Here is a 16,115-nt window from a genome sequence, read left to right as displayed (position 1 = left end):
GAAGTCCTAGAAGTGGAATTGCTGGGTCACAGAGGTGCACACGTTTTTAAAGCTTTAAATACTATTGCCAACAGCTAGCTCTCCAGAAAGGTTGTGTCAATTATAAACAGCAATGTATATACGCCTCCGCATTTCTCCATACCCCTCGTAACTCAATATTTTTACAATTTTTGTCTAATTTAATAGGAGGAGGGGAGGGGAGCGGGAAGACACCCCAGTTATATAAAACCAGCAATTTATGCTTTCATTCGCCTCTGGCTCCCGGGAGGGTTTGGGGGAAGGCAACCGAGGAAATTCAGCTGAATTTATTTTCAGTCGGACTGCAGGCGAATTACAGCAGGTGATAAAGAGAAGGACGCGGAGGGGCAAGCTGCAGGAGAAGGGAATTTTTAAAGTTATTTTATGGGAAGGGCAATACTAGAGCGAGGCTTTAAACTTTAGGCAGGTACGTCACTGCAGATCAGCTGAAATTGCTTTCAGTAGAAAGCATCTCCTGACCACTCTGCGCGGTTAAACTCTCGCATCCCCGCTGCCGGGGCTGGGAGGCAAGCGGCCGACCGGCGGGAGGACCGACGCTGTTACCGCGCGGTCCCACAATGCCCCGCACGCACCACCCTGAGGGCGGAGAGAAAGGACCGCTGCCGGGGGTGGGATCCTTGGAGGGCTCCGAGAAGTGCGCATGCGCACTAACCTCGGCGGGCCCTAGCAACCAGAGCAGTGACAGTAGCAACGGCCGGAATGGTGAGTACTCTCTAGGCCTCATAGTCAAAGAGGAGAGGAGATTGGAGGTGGAAAAGAGTGACTGTGGCGTGTTGAGGGTCGGGGGGGTTCTCAATCAGCGGAAGGAAGCCGGTAACGGACGCTAGCTGTGCAGTTGAGGCCTGAGGCGAAAGAGAAGCCCTGGCACGGGGTGGTCTGGGATGAGGGCGGCCTGGGGCGGATTGGAGGTTGGGTTCATGTGGAGGGACTCGGACAGAGAAAGGGAGCGCAAAGAGCAGGAATTTCTCGAAAAAGAGCGGATTAGGGTGGGAAAGGTGATGGAAGGCAGAGTGTGAATAAGGATATTTCTGTACATAGAAGTAATTTTCCCCCTGGCGAGATGGGGCGCGGGGAGCTGTTACGAGAGGAGTGTAACACCGAGTGCAGCAGTATTTCTAACCTGTGAGGTGCCCAGGTTGTCCTCTGAATGACTGTAAGTGCAGTTATTAGGTAACGTTGTAAAGCCCACTCCGATAGAATATATTAGGACAACGTTTCTCAAATTTAAGTATGCACAAATATAGTTGGCTGAAGATTGAGCTTGTTGGAATGCAGATTATTAATTTTTAATATAATGGGATTCAGGAATGTGCATTTCGACAGTGCACCTCAAGTGATTCTAAAATTGGAGGGTGTCCCACCACACTTTGAGAAACACTGCTACCTTGGATTTGACATCTATCAGTCATCTATCCAATCAAAGCCCTTTATGAAGTAGTGATTTTACCTACTGATGCTCCTCAACGCCTACTTAAAATGCGCTTACAGATTTGGTAGTTCCACCTAGTAGTTTGAAGAGGGATGTTTTTGGTGGATTACAGACCCAGTCAAAGTTGTTTAGCAATGTATGTGATTGTCTTGCCGGATGGAGATGTTTATGAAGAATAAGTATAATTAGTTGTCTTCTTTTTGTGATTCCAGTGCTGTTTAAGTGGGCAGAAATTGAGCCCAGGAAATTGAAATGATGACGAAGTCATGCCTGCCCTCAACCACAAGATTAAATACCACTCTTTTAAAAGTAGTTTTCCCCCCACACTTTCCTTACTCTATTCCATAGTCATTTAGCTGAAAACCACTGCCAAAGAAAGTAGAAAGTTCTGGAACCTAGGTTTATATTCAGGTGAAGAAATAATCACCCCTAAATGATTCTGAAAGCATAAACCATGAGAATTACAGAAAATCTTCAAATAGAAAATCAGAACCAATAATTAGATGAAGTTAGCTAAGGCTGGAAACTGGTAGTTCCAGAGCCCTCCAGAAATCAGGCCAACATAGTTTTTTAATTAACAAAACATTAGCCTCTGGGTTGCCTGGGTGGGTCAGTCAGTTAAACATCTGCCGTGCTCAGGTCTTGATCCCAACATTCTGGGATCCAGCCCAGAGGAGGGCTACCTGCTCTGCAGGGAGTCTGCTTCTCCCTCCCCCTGCTCTTGCGCTCTCTCTCCCTCTCAAATAAATAAATAAAATCTTTATTTTAAAAAAACCCTTAGCTTCCATTGTCTTTAAATGATTGTATTTCACATCAAAACCCAGATTTATGGCCTCTCTGAAAAATCAGAAATACCATATTTCACCACTGGACACATTTTCACCCCATTTTTGTGTTACTAAAATATGATAGTGTCATATAATTGGCTGCATCTTTTCTTTCTTAATAGTACATAAAATAAGGGTGTTATTTTCAATAATGGAGTTTTAATATTTGAAGAAATCTTGTCACAAGTCCCACCTGTCAGCTGTTTTCTAATGCCAGAGTAGAGGTTGTCCTCTTTATATGGCCAGCTTTACCCATTAAAGATGTCCACTGGTCCTTTAGGCCTTTCAGTTTTTGACTCCTTATATCTATACGGGAACTTGTAACCTCATAAACCAACTTGTAGGCAACCAGATTGCTTCCAATTTGAAAGTATTCTTACATGTGTCTTTTCATGGACCCATAAAGGGATTTTTCTGGGAAATCTACCCAGAAGTGGGATTTCGGAGTCATAGGGCCTATGCATACTTAATTTCCCTAGGCATTGTCAGACTGCTTTCCACAATGGCTCTGCTAGTTTTGTTTTGTTTTGATTTTAAGTAAGCTTTACCCACAACATGGGTCTTGAACTCACCACCCTGAGATCAAGAGTTGCATGCTCTGCTGACTGGCACCCCTGGCTCTGCTGGTTTTTACTTCCCTCAGTAATGCATGAGAGTTCTACATTCTCACCAGATTTCTAACTTTTGCCAATCTGAGGATGTATTTTAGTATTGCATTGTTTTGCTCTGCTTTTTTTCTGATTTTCAGTGAGTTCCAACACCTTATGATACTGGATTTCAGTTTCTGTGAATTCTCTGTTTATATTTTTTGCTAACTTTTTCCATTTTTTTTTTGTTTTTTGAATTTTAGGAGTTCCTTCTATATTCTATATTAGTCTTTTGTTGGTTTTATGTTGAAAATTCTCCCAGCTTTTATGTTAACTCTCCCAACAGTGTTCTTCACTTGCTGAATTCCGTTTGTTCTATTTGTCAGTTTATTCTATTGTGTTTTCTATGTAGATGATCATGTGTGCATAGTGAGTTTTATTTCTTCCTTTTAATCATTCCAATTTGTATTTTCTTTTATTATAGCATTGATAAAGATTTCTTGTACCATGTTAAACAACAGCAATGATAGTAGGGACCTTTGATGTATTTGGGATCTTAAAGAGAATACTTCTAGTGTTATCTTCCCAATTTGGCCCTTCTTGACCACTGTATTTAAAATAAACATACTCTACACACATAGACACATATCCTGATAACTCTTACCAAATTCAGCATTTTTGTTTTTGTATTTTCTTTTTCCTTAGTAATTGTCACCTTCTAATATACTATATAATTTATTTAGTTATTAAATATATTATTTACCATCTGTCTCTCACCAGTAGATGGAAGTTACATGAAGGTGGGGATCTTTGTTTTGTTCATTGGTATATCCCAAGCATGTAAAAGTATGTTTCATACATAGTAGACACTTAATGAATATTTACTGAAATGAATGAATTTCTTCATTAAGTGTGTGTTTGCTATACCTTTTTGGTATGTAGCTTTTATCAAGTAGGGAATTTCCCTGTAACTTTTAGTTGAGAGCTTTTAATATTAGATGTAGAACTTTACTTTTTTTAAAGATTTTATTTTTTATTTGACAGAGAAAGAGAGAGCACACAAGCAGGGGGAGTGGCCGACAGAGGGAGACGGAAAGGGAGAGGGAGAAGCAGACTGTGGGAGAGGGAGGGCTCTATCCCTGGGTCCCTGGATCATGACCTGAGCTGAAGGCAGACGCTTAACTGACTGAGCCACCCAGGCGCCCCAGATGTAGAACTATTTTGTAAAGTACTTTTTCTTCACTTACTGAAATAAATGTGATTTCCCCCCTTTCATGCATTAATAGATGATTTACATTTGTACATTTTTTTTTAAACAATTCTTATGCTCCTGGGATCAGCTATTCTTGATCACGATTATTATTCACCATTGGCTTTGGAGTTCTAATGTTGTATCTAGGATTTTCAAATCTGTGTTGAGAAGTAAAGAGGGCCTCTTATCTGGTTATGACATCAAGGTTATTCTAGCCTCATAAAATAAATTGGCAGCTTTCCCTCCTTTTCTGGTTTCTGAAACAACTTGTCTAACAGGCTATATCTGTTGCTTGAAAACTTGGCAGAATTTACTTGTAAAATTATCTAGGCTTGGAGATGTAGGGGAGGAGGATAAGGGTAAATCTCTGATTATCTTTTTAATATTTAAGATTATTATTGGTCTATTCAGATTTTCTGATTCTTCCTGTGACAGTTGGGCATTTTTGTGTTTTTTCTAGAAATGCATTCTTTGTCTAGGTTTTCAATTTTTTTTTAAAGATTTTATTTATTTATTTGACAGAGAGAGAGACAGCAAGAGAGGGAACACAAGCAGGGGAAGTGGGAGAGGGAGAAGGAGGCTTCCCGCTGAGCAGGGAGCCCAATGTGGGGCTCCATCCCAGGACTCTGGGATCATGACCTGAGTTGAAGGCAGATGCTTAACAATTGAGCCACCCAGGCACCCCTTTGTCTAGGTTTTCAAACTTAACTACCATATATCTGCTTATAGTATTTTTAGTTTTAAATCTTTGTGGTATCTGTTATTTCCTCTGATTCTATGTTTTTGTTGTACAGCTCTCTTTTTTCTCAATCGGGCTTGCTAGAGATTTAGGAAACAACTTTTAGTTTTGTTAATCTTTTTTTTCTTCAGGTCTGTTTTTCATTGAGTTATTCCTTTGTATTTTCTTTAGCCTTCTTTGTGTTTTCAATGACATGCTTTTTCAGATATCTCAAATGCTTAGCTTATTTGTTTTCGGTCTCTTATTTTCTCATATTTTTGAATAAATAAGTATATTTGAAACTGTAAGTTTCCTTTTAAATGTTATATTCCTCAAATTTTGATATTTTTTCTTTTATTTTATTGTTTTACTGTAGTTTATAGTTTACTTTTTAACCCAAGGGTTATTTATTACTATGTCTTTGCTTTCTAGACGTAATGGCATATACAGTTGAGCAACATAGGTTTGAACTGCACTGATCCACTTACATGCAGATTTTTTAAAATAAATATACTGCAATACTGTAAATGTATTTTCTCTTATGATTTTCTCTTTTTTTTCTTTTTTTAAAAATTTATTTGAGAGAGAGAGAGCATGTGAGCTAGGGGAGGGGCTAAGATGGAGGGAGAATCTTTTTTTTTTTTTTAAAGATTTTATTTATTTATTTGACAGAGATAGAGACAGCCAGTGAGAGAGGGAACACAAGCAGGGAGAGTGGGAGAGGAAGAAGCAGGCTCATAGCAGAAGAGCCTGATGTGGGGCTCGATCCCATAACGCCGGGATCACGCCCTGAGCCAAAGGCAGATGCTTAACCGCTGTGCCACCCAGGTGCCCCGGAGGGAGAATCTTGAGCAGACTCCACGCTGAGCCCAATATGGGGCTCGATCTCACGACCCTGAGATCATGACGTGAGCCAAAACTAAGAGTCAGACACTTAACCTACTGAGCCACGCAGGCACCCCTCTTATGATTTTCTTAATAACATTTTCTTTTCTCTAGTTTACTTTATTGTAAGAGTACAGTATATAATGCATATAACATGCCAAATCTGTATTAATCAAATGTTTATGTTATTGGTAAGGCTTCTGGTCAATAGTAGGCTGTTAGTAAAGTTTTTGGTGAGTCAGAAGTTATACTCAGATTTTTGACTGGGGGGGGGAGAAGTTGGTGTCCCTAATGCCTGTCTTTTTGGAGGGTTAGCTGTACTTTTAAACTTTTCCTTTTGTTACTATTTAAGAGTTTGTTTTTTATTGAACTCTAGCAGTAATTCAAAGGATGTCTTCCTTTTCTCACATTTAAAGTTTCAAGTGTCATATTAAATTGAATCTAAGATACTATTGATTATAAGGTGCAACGTTATTTTATGTTCTAAGAAAAAAAATAAAAGAAGTTGGAATTAAACCAAGAGAAGTAATTTCTTTTCACTTATAATTTTTATTTTGTACCTACTAACAGTTTTTAAATGTATTTAGGCATGTAGATTCTTATCATATGTCATTCTTTGCAACCATAAGAAAGAATGTATGTATAGAAATAAAATGGTTAATATTTTTCTAGATCATCACCACTGCCACCTGGCCACAGTAATTGTAAATTGTTCCTGGTTGTAAAATGCATCCAAATTTCAAAGATGTTAAAATGTAAAAGATGTAGGGGCGCCTGGGTGGCACAGCGGTTAAGCGTCTGCCTTCGGCTCAGGGCATGATCCCAGCGTTCTGGGATCGAGCCCCACATCAGGCTTCTCTGCTGGGAGCCTGCTTCTTCCTCTCCCACTACCCCTGCTTGTGTTCCCTCTCTTGCTGTCTCTCTCTCTCTGTCAAATAAATAAATAAAATCTTTAAAAAAAATGTAAAAGATGTAGATCTTAGAATCAATGAAATATGATCTATTTTAATATCAAATGTTGAAAGTTATATTTTTTGTAAACCAAGTGGGAGTGAAGTATATGGGCATTACATCATGATTTCCGTAATTTCTGAGAGGCGTTTAAATAAACCATCCTGATTTCAGGAAATTAAAATACTCTGTTTGCATATAAAGTCTCAAAGAAAGAAGTTAATCTTTTCAATGGTAGATGCCAAGGCTAATAATCGTTGCATGAAAATTGAATCAACAAATCATACCAATAAAGACACTCTTGTTTCTTCTCCTTTTAAGGCAAAAGCAACAACAATCAAAGAAGCTCTAGCCAGATGGGTGAGTATATGAATTTTTACCTCTTTTAGAAACCATACAAGGAGAATTATTGGATAGTTATTTAAATCTGACCATGCAGTACAAGGAATCTTTGTGGCACTGGAATTATTTAGCTGTCTTTACCGTGACGGTAGGTATATGAACCTATACAGATGATAAAATCGTATGCACTTATTACACACATACAAACACATTCACACTTGTGCGTAAATGAGTACTAGTAAAACTGGGAAAGTCTGATTAAAATCAGTGGATTATATCAATATCAATATCATATGTGTCCCTCAGTGGTTAAATGGATAAAAAAATTGTGTATATACAGAGTGGAATATTTTTCAGCCACAAAAAAGGAAATCCTTCCATTTACAGCAACGTGGACGGACCTTGAGTGCATTATGCTAAGTGAGATAAGTCAGACAGAGAATGACACATACTCTATGATCTCACACATATGTGAAATCTAAAAAAGCTGAACTCAGGAGCGCCTGGGTGGCACAGCGGTTAAGCGTCTGCCTTCGGCTCGGGGCGTGATCCCGGCGTTCTGGGATCGAGTCCCACATCAGGCTCCTCCGCTATGAGCCTGCTTCTTCCTCTCCCACTCCCCCTGCTTGTGTTCCCTCTCTCGCTGGCTGTCTTTATCTCTGTCGAATAAATAAATAAAATCTTTAAAAAAAAAAAAAAAAGCTGAACTCAGAAACAAAGAGTAGAATGGTGAATGCCAGGGTTTGGGGTGGGGGGGGGAATGGAGAGATGTTGGTCAAAGGGTGTAAATATCCAGTTACAAGCCAAGTTCTGGGGATCTAATATACAGCATGGTGACTATAGTTAATACTGCATTATATACTTGATAGTTGCTAAGAGAGTGGATCTTAAATGTTCTTAGCACCAAAAAAAAAAAAAAAAAAGGTGATGGATGTGTTAACTGACCTTATTGTGTTAATCATTTTACAATATATACATGTATTAAATCATCACCTTAAACTTATACAATGTTACATGTCAATAAAGCTGGAAAAAATACTAAAGCATATACTAACATTAGAAAAAAACTGTGTTGTAAAAAACATGAATTGAATATAAACTATAAATATTTTGAATAAAACATTCTGTAGAGTTTGAACAGTTGTAATTCAGGATCACAAACAGAATTTCCATTGAGTATAGAGATAGCTCCTCAATTTCTATGCCCAGTGATAACTTTTTTGTGGATATTATCAATAGTGTTTTGTATAATAATGTATCTTTTGCTTTTGAGGCTGAGCTTTGAATCAAAAGTCTTTCAGGAGACTTGGTATCTAGGGAAAACAAGGCGGATAAGATAATGAAATATGTGAATTCTTGTTTTAGCGCTTATTAACTTCTTTGTGCTTTGCATTTAAAAAATTCATTTGTTTGGTGAATGAAAAATCTGTTTTATTAAAAAAGAAAAGTAAATATGGAATAAGCTTAGTATTAGATTTTCTTTGAATCAGATTTTAGGACTTTATTTACTTATAATAATAAGTGGTTGCGTTTTTGTTTTGGGTTATAGGTTCTATTTCTAGATTATATTGTGACCCTAAATCTTCGACTTTAAGATTATTTGAAGACCTTTAGCTCACTCTTTCACTGGTTAACCTAACATTGATTGAGGATCTACTGTGCACCAGTTTCCCTCTCATAACCTACAAATGTATGACACAAAAATAAGTACTAAATGGATGTGTATTAGATCTTTTTCTGTCAACTTATTGTGTATTTTCTTTTTTTTTTATTGTGTATTTTCTAGTATTGACATGTTATGATTTGATTTTTAGAAATAAGCCTCTGTGTGTCTTATAGTACACTATGTTATAGAAAATACAGGAAAGCAAAGAAAATGGTCCCTGCACTTTAGGAGCTTCCTATTTTGTTAGAGAGAACTAACTTTAAGTATTGAGGTACTTTGAAAATATTACTAGGCAGCATATATTGGTAATTAAATTTTAAATTGTGTACATAGTACTGAAAATCTAAGATAAAATTTAGTAGTAAATTATTGTAGAGCAAATAGCTTTGACCTCAGCTGTGTTGTAAGGATGATATCTTCCAAAATTCTTGGTATTTTGGGGTTCTATCCCAGACTGAACTCTGTATAGAAAAAGCAAGACGAGGAATGCCTGGGTGGCTCAGTTGGTTAAAGCGTCTGCCTTTGACTTAGGTCATGATCCCAGGGTCCTGGGATTGAGTCCTGCATCGAGCACCTTGCTCAGAGGGGAGGCTGCTTCTCCCTCTGCCTGCTGCTCCCCCTGCTTGTACTCTCTCTCTCTCTGGCAGATGAATAAATAAAATTTTAAAAAAGAAAAAGAAAAAGCAAGACGAGATGACAAAATCGTTGATCTTATGGATCTAAATCTGATATTTAAGAAAAGGGTGCTTAGGGACAAAGAACTCTTCCCAAGAAAATGCTGTTATTGTTGTATTTTTGGTTTTGTTTATTGAAAGACTCTTAAAGGATTTTATTTTATTTTATTTTTTAAAAGATGTTATTTATTTATTTATTTGTCAATGAGAGAGAGCGTACAATCAGGGAGAGTGGCAGACAGAGGGAGAAGCAGGCTCCCCGCTGAGCAAGGAACCTGATGTAGGACTCTAGGATGCTGGGATCATGACCTGAGCCAGAGGCAAGCACTTAACCAACTGAGCCACCTAAGCGTCCCAGGGATTTTAAATATTACGGAAATGAAAGTCATTTTCTTTCCTCCTCCTTTCCATTTGTTTGGGACCTAACAATAAATTATCTGAACCAGCCATGTAAAAGCCTGGTTATCAGGGTCAGTTAGTAAATGTCAGTAAGTGAATTGTAAAGAATGCACAGAGTTATAAAATTCTAATAATTGTTTTGAAATAAACATTGAAAAGCCTTAGGATATTCTGGACTTTTTAGTTCTGTATTACAATCAGGGTTGACTTTCTTCCCAACTAATTTTTATCATAGGAAGAGAAAACTAGTCAGAAGCCATCCGAAGCCAAAGAGATAAAGCTTTATGCTCAGATTCCCCCTATAGAGAAGATGGATGCATCCTTGTCCACACTTGCTAATTGCGAGTAAGTTCTCTTGTCTTCTTTCCCTTTCTTTTCTAAATACACACACTAGAGGGGCGCCTGGGTGGCACAGCGGTTAAGCGGCTGCCTTCGGCTCAGGGCGTGATCCCGGCGTTATGGGATCGAGCCCCACATCAGGCTCCTCCGCTATGAGCCTGCTTCTTCCTCTCCCACTCCCCCTGCTTGTGTTCCCTCTCTCGCTGGCTGTCTCTATCTCTGTCAAATAAATAAATAAAATCTTTAAATACACACACTAGAAAAAAATGTTTGTTTACTGTGATCTACATTTCTCTTTCTTTGTTTGTTTGGTTAATGTAATTCCCCCTCTGGCAAGGCCAAACATAAAAGATTATTGGTTTATGGGACTACTAATAAAGTAACCCTGAACAATATAGTAATTTTTTGCAGTAAAATTTCTATAACGTGCCTGGAAAACAGAAGTTTCCTTGTCTCTTGGGAGAAACTAAATAATACAACAAGACTATTATTCTGTCATAAAATCTAATACTTTCTCTTATAAAATTAGCCAGTTGGTACTATACTTACCAGAGGCCTAAGAGATACTGCTTGAATTTTTTTTTCAAATTATAAAAATACATTGTAAAACATCTAGAAAATACAAAAAGCACAAAGGAAAGGAATTAATATCAACCAAAATTGCACCACCTTTTGAGAATCAGTGTTAGCATTTTGATAAAGAGCCTTCTAACTTTTTTTCCTAATTGGGATCAAATTATACTTATTATTTTGTAATTTTATTTCCCCATGACTTTAAGTATCAGATCTATATCAATGCCTCTTAACTTGTTTTCTAAATACATACTTTTTAGCAAGGTTCTGTGGCTAATTTGAGGCAATTATACCATGACACCTTGTGACCGTGCTCTCAGGCTGCATTGTCTCCTTTCAGAGCTGTAAAATGTTATAGAATCACTTGGCGTTCTTTCTGATTTCTTCACCCTGTGTGTTTCGAAGTGTAGTGCACTGACTACCTACATAAGAATCTCTTTATGCAAGAGATAAGGCCCACCCCAGATTTATAGAAACAGTATCTACTGATGAAACCTAGGAATCTGTATTTATAATAAGCAACTTGAGTAACTCTTAGACACATAATATCCGTCTTTGGAATGAAGGGGAAAAGCAAACATACTTAGTTATTGAATGCAAATTGTCCTTTATGATGACAGCACAGCGTATTATATAAAACTCCACCTTAGATTTTTTTTTTTTTTTTGGCTTCAAAAGCATGATTTCAAAGAGCATTGTTTCAAAGTAGTCAAATATCTTTTTATCATAAAGCCATCTCAAAGACAAACATTTAAAAAAGTTTTTTATCTTGTACCAAAGTACCTTGGAAACTGCTTGGAAAGGGTCAGCCTGTTCATGTTTTTGCTGGCAATCTCTTTGGGCAGGTTGCCTAAACAATAGTTAAAGAATTCATCCCCAGTCATATTCCCAGATTTAGGGCACTCCATTTTTCACCGGTAGATGTCAGGAGTTGAGGATTGCTAGAAAATATACAGATTTGACCAATAATTTATACTGTATAGTAATTGCTTTTGTAAAAAAATGAATAATTCTTCAAGTCATATCAGCAAGGAGAAGATCACATGTTCTAGAGTCAGTTTTTGGAGGGTTTTAAATTTGACTCTGCTCCTTTCTGGCTTTGTAATATTAGGCAAATTGCTTAACATCTTTGTACCTCAGTTTACTCATTTGTAAAATATGGATGATAATAATAGTACTTATTTCACAGGATTGTTGGGATGGTTAAAATAGTTTATGTAAAGTACTTGGAAGAGTACTGGGCACAGATTGTGTTAATAAAATTAGCTTTTATTATATTTTTTGCATGAAATATACTAAAATATTAAATATTTTGTCAAGAAAGCAAGGCTAAGAATGTGTAGTTATGTTCCCTGTAAAATGTTTCTTTCTTTTCTTTCTTTCTTTCTTTCTTTTTTTTTTTTTTTTTTTGGAAGTAGGCTCCACACCCAGCATGGAGCCCGATGCAGGGCTTGAACTCATGAGCCTGAAATCAAGACCTGAGCTGAGACCAACAGTCAGACACTCAACCAACTGAAACACTGAGGCACCCCTAACATTTTTTTTATATAATTGAATTATGAGTAGAAAAAACCTAGACATATGCAAACCATTAAAAGTTGTTCTCTCCGGGGGAATCTGTGGAGTGGTTAGGATTACATATGACTTCTTCAGTATACATTTCTGAATGATTAAACACATGAGCAAATAAATATCTTTGCACATGCATATATATAGTTCTGCTTTTTCTCAAAAGGTATCATATAAAATGTATTGTTCTGCTAGGTGGTTTTTAACTTGACCGCACATCATGGACATCTTCCCAAGCTAGTATCCGGAGCCCATAAATGATAACATATCATTTATGTTAGTGATAGCATTGCTTTTCATTATCTATCCTTCATTGCTAGATGTTTATAGATTTTTCCCCATTTTTTTTGCTATTACAATAATATACTAAATTGTCTAGCTTATATATCTTTTGGCATTGGTATTAATATTTCAGTAGGATGTATTCCTAGAAATGAATTACTGGGTCAAAGAACACATGCATTTAAAAAATTTAATAGAGAACACCAAATTACCTTCAGAAAGTTTTTTTTTTAATTTTCTACAATGGATATGTATTAACTTTTGTAATCAGAAAAAAAGTATAACGATTTCAGAATGAAAGAATACGTGCTATGTCTGAGAGGGGAAAAAAGGATTCACTGTAAAAAGAAAACATGACTTAAATATTATCTTGTATGGGCACTTGAGGAATAATTTCTGATATACCACTTATTTATTTATTTTTCTGATACACCATTTAAAATTGTTTTGTATTAATTCAAGTTTTCCTTTGTTCTTTTTAAGGAAGCTTTCACTGTCTACAAACTGCATTGAAAAAATTGCCAACCTCAATGGCTTAAGTAAGTGATTCACAGTAACAGATGGTTCTTGGACTTTCTCGTTATTAGAGTAAACATTCCAGAGACACTATGTAATCCCAGAAGCTGGCACCTGTTTTAACCACAGTAATTGTCAGATGACAGAGAGAATATGTAAACCATGTGTCTTAAATTCACTTATCCAAAGAAAATTAGATCTAAACATTTTAAAGGCATTTTAAAGCTTTTATAGAGTTAGAATTAAATAGAACTAGATTTTTTTAATTACTTATTTTTTGTTCAAATTTGTCTTGTTTCTTACTTGTTATATTTAAATTTTAATTCCTCACCATCATTGTTTTTCTTGTGCTCCTTATCTTTGTTAATGACATTGCCACCATCCCAGTTGCCAAGGGCTCTGATTCCTGCTAGTTTCTTATGGTTGCTGAAATTTGGTGACTTAAAAAAACAGTTCTGAAAAACAACAGGAACAACAAAAGAACAGTTCTGGAGGCCAGAAGTCTGAAATTCATTTCAGTGGACCAAAATCAAGGTTTCGACTGAGCCACGCTTCCTCTGAAGGCTTTAGGGGAGAATCTGTTCCTTGCCTCTTCTAGATTCTGATGGCTGCCATATTCCTTGGCTTGTGAGGGCATCACGCTAATCTCTACCTCTGTGGTCATACTGACTTCTCTTTTGTCTGTGTCAAATCTTTCTCTGCCTCTCTTTTATGAGGATATGTGTGCATTTAGGGAATATCTGGATAATCAAGGATATTCTCCTTATCTTAAGATCCTTAACTTGATGACATCTGAAAAGTACTTTTTTCCCGTATAAGGTAACATTCACAGGTTCCAAGGATTAAGATTTAGGTATCTTTTGGTGAGCAGTTATTTAACCTACCACCCTCCTCCTTTACTTCCCTTAAGACCTACATCCAAGTCCATCACTAAGTCTTGTTAACTCTGTTCTCTGAAGGAGCTCTCAAATAATCTGTTGCTTTTCCATTTCCAGAAGCTACAGCTTTAATTTAGACCCACATTACCTCTCCCGTAAGATTGTGTTTTTCAAACACTTTTGATCACTTTTCCGCAGTAAGGAATGTGTATGAATTCATGACTCAGTACATACATTCACATGAATACACATATCTAATATATACACACACAAAGTGGAATAGGTTTGTAAAACAATGTTTAACCTTACAGCATAGTTCCCAGTATAAACGTTTTAAAGATTTTTTTTTTTTTTTTAACAAACCTAACGGGAATAGATTGAGTCATCTTATGCATAGCTTTATTAGTAATCATTTCCTTTCCAGGACTACATAAATACTGAATGCCAGCTTTGAGTAAGGTCCTGGGAGGGGGATGCAGATTTGGAAGAGATGGTAGTAAGATGTAATGCTTGCCCTCAAGGAGCTCGTTATCTAAAGAGACAGAACATATTCCTCACTAACTGTAATAATGGCTAATATTTCTTGAGCATTTGTATGCATCAGGCACTATTCAAAGCACTTTATATATACTAACTCATTTAATCTTCACAATAATTATATGAAGTGGATATTTATTATTATAATCCAAGATAGACTGTTATAAATGTTCCTAAAGAAAGTGTAATTATGATGATGTTTAGAGCAGTCTTTAGAGGGAGAAATGACATTTAAACTTAACATTCTTTTTTTGTTTTTTTTTTTAAGATTTTATTTATTTGAGAGGGAGAGCGTGCACAGGTGGGGGGCATGTGACAGAGGGACAGGGAGAAGCAGACTCCTCGCTGAGCAGGGAGCCTGACACAGGGCTTGATTCCAGGACCCTGGGATCATGACTTGAGCAGAAGGCATATACTTAACCTACTGAGCCACCCACGTGCCCCTAACCTTGACATTCTTAATCTTGTTTCTTATAGGATTTTCCTGTTAGAGGAAGGGGCTATTCTCAAAGAAAAAAAGCACTGCATGAACGAATGCACAAAGTCATAAAAAAAGAATGATGTGTTCAGGTGTGAATAGGGTGGCACTGCTTTTAGATGACTGAATGCAACATTAAGGCATTTGGTCTTCACTAGGCAAAGGGGAACCATTAAAGATCTCTGATTTGGAGGAATGATAATGAGATAATATATTTTTTTAAATGCTTGTCATAACCCACTAAGTTGATTTCATATCACCCATACTTTGAAAAACACTGCTTTATGACTTTTGTGATAGCCTTCTAATTGATCTTTTTGTCTCCTGTCTTTCTGCTCTTCAGTTGACCTTCAACACTAATAACAGAGTCTTCTTTTAAAGAAAAAAAGATTTTATTTATTTATTAGAGAGCACGTGTGAGCACACAAGCCGGGGGAGGGGCAGAGAGAGAGGGAGAGAGACAATCCCAAGCAGATTCCACACTGAACACAGAGCCCCACTCGGGGCTCAATCCTACCACTCCAAGATCATGACTTGAGCCAAAACCAACAGTCAGACGCTTAATTGAGCCACCCAGGAGCTCCCGGAGTTTTCTTTCTAAAAATATTATTCTCATTATCATTAACTTTGATATCATAATTTCTTTCCCTATACAGTAATAAGTAAGATCTTTTTAGCCTTCTGTCACCATTTTCATGTGTATTTTTTAAAAAAAGGAGTTTTTTTTTTTTTAAAGGAGTTTTACATATAAAGTTTGATATTATCTTTGGAAGAGTTGCGTATATTTGTCATCTCCAGTTTCTGACATTGTTTCTCAGTCCTCATCTTAGTTGACCTAGCAGCATATTTTGACATGGATGATTTTGTTACCCTTTGAAACAATTCCAATATTTGATTTCTGGAATGCTGTGTCCTCCTGATTTCTTAGGCTACTCCTTCCCAGTCTCATGTCCCCGAATTTTAAGTGTTAGAGGACCCCAGGACCCAGTTCTTGGATCCCTTCTCTTTTCTATTTTCACCTACTCCCTGGATTATCTCATCCAGGTCATGGCTTTACCATCTATATGCTGATGGTTCCCACATTTATACCTCTAGCCCAGGCATCTCCTCTGAACTGGATGTCTAATACACGTCTCATAATTAACATGTCCAAATCTAAGTACTGATACCCTTC

The 16,115-nt window shown here is 37.1% G+C and overlaps 1 protein-coding gene across 1 annotated transcript in view; it reads left to right on the top strand.

The window, feature by feature from the left end:
• Nucleotides 1-593: 593 nt before the first annotated feature.
• DNAL1 (dynein axonemal light chain 1) overlaps nt 594-16,115 on the top strand; it is a 40,041-nt gene continuing 24,519 nt past the window's right edge. Inside the window, exons 1-4 of the mRNA XM_008699943.2 lie at nt 594-741; nt 7,010-7,048; nt 10,005-10,114; nt 13,016-13,071. Of these exons, the coding sequence (XP_008698165.1) occupies nt 739-741; nt 7,010-7,048; nt 10,005-10,114; nt 13,016-13,071 (208 nt within the window). The 5' untranslated portion in view covers nt 594-738. The remainder of the gene's footprint in view (nt 742-7,009; nt 7,049-10,004; nt 10,115-13,015; nt 13,072-16,115) is intronic.

This window comes from Ursus maritimus, unplaced genomic scaffold, assembly GCF_017311325.1.
Source record: "Ursus maritimus isolate PB19 unplaced genomic scaffold, ASM1731132v1 scaffold_25, whole genome shotgun sequence".
In the NCBI taxonomy this organism is placed as follows: Eukaryota; Metazoa; Chordata; class Mammalia; order Carnivora; family Ursidae; genus Ursus; species Ursus maritimus.
This window is presented reverse-complemented; position numbering and strand designations above follow the sequence as displayed.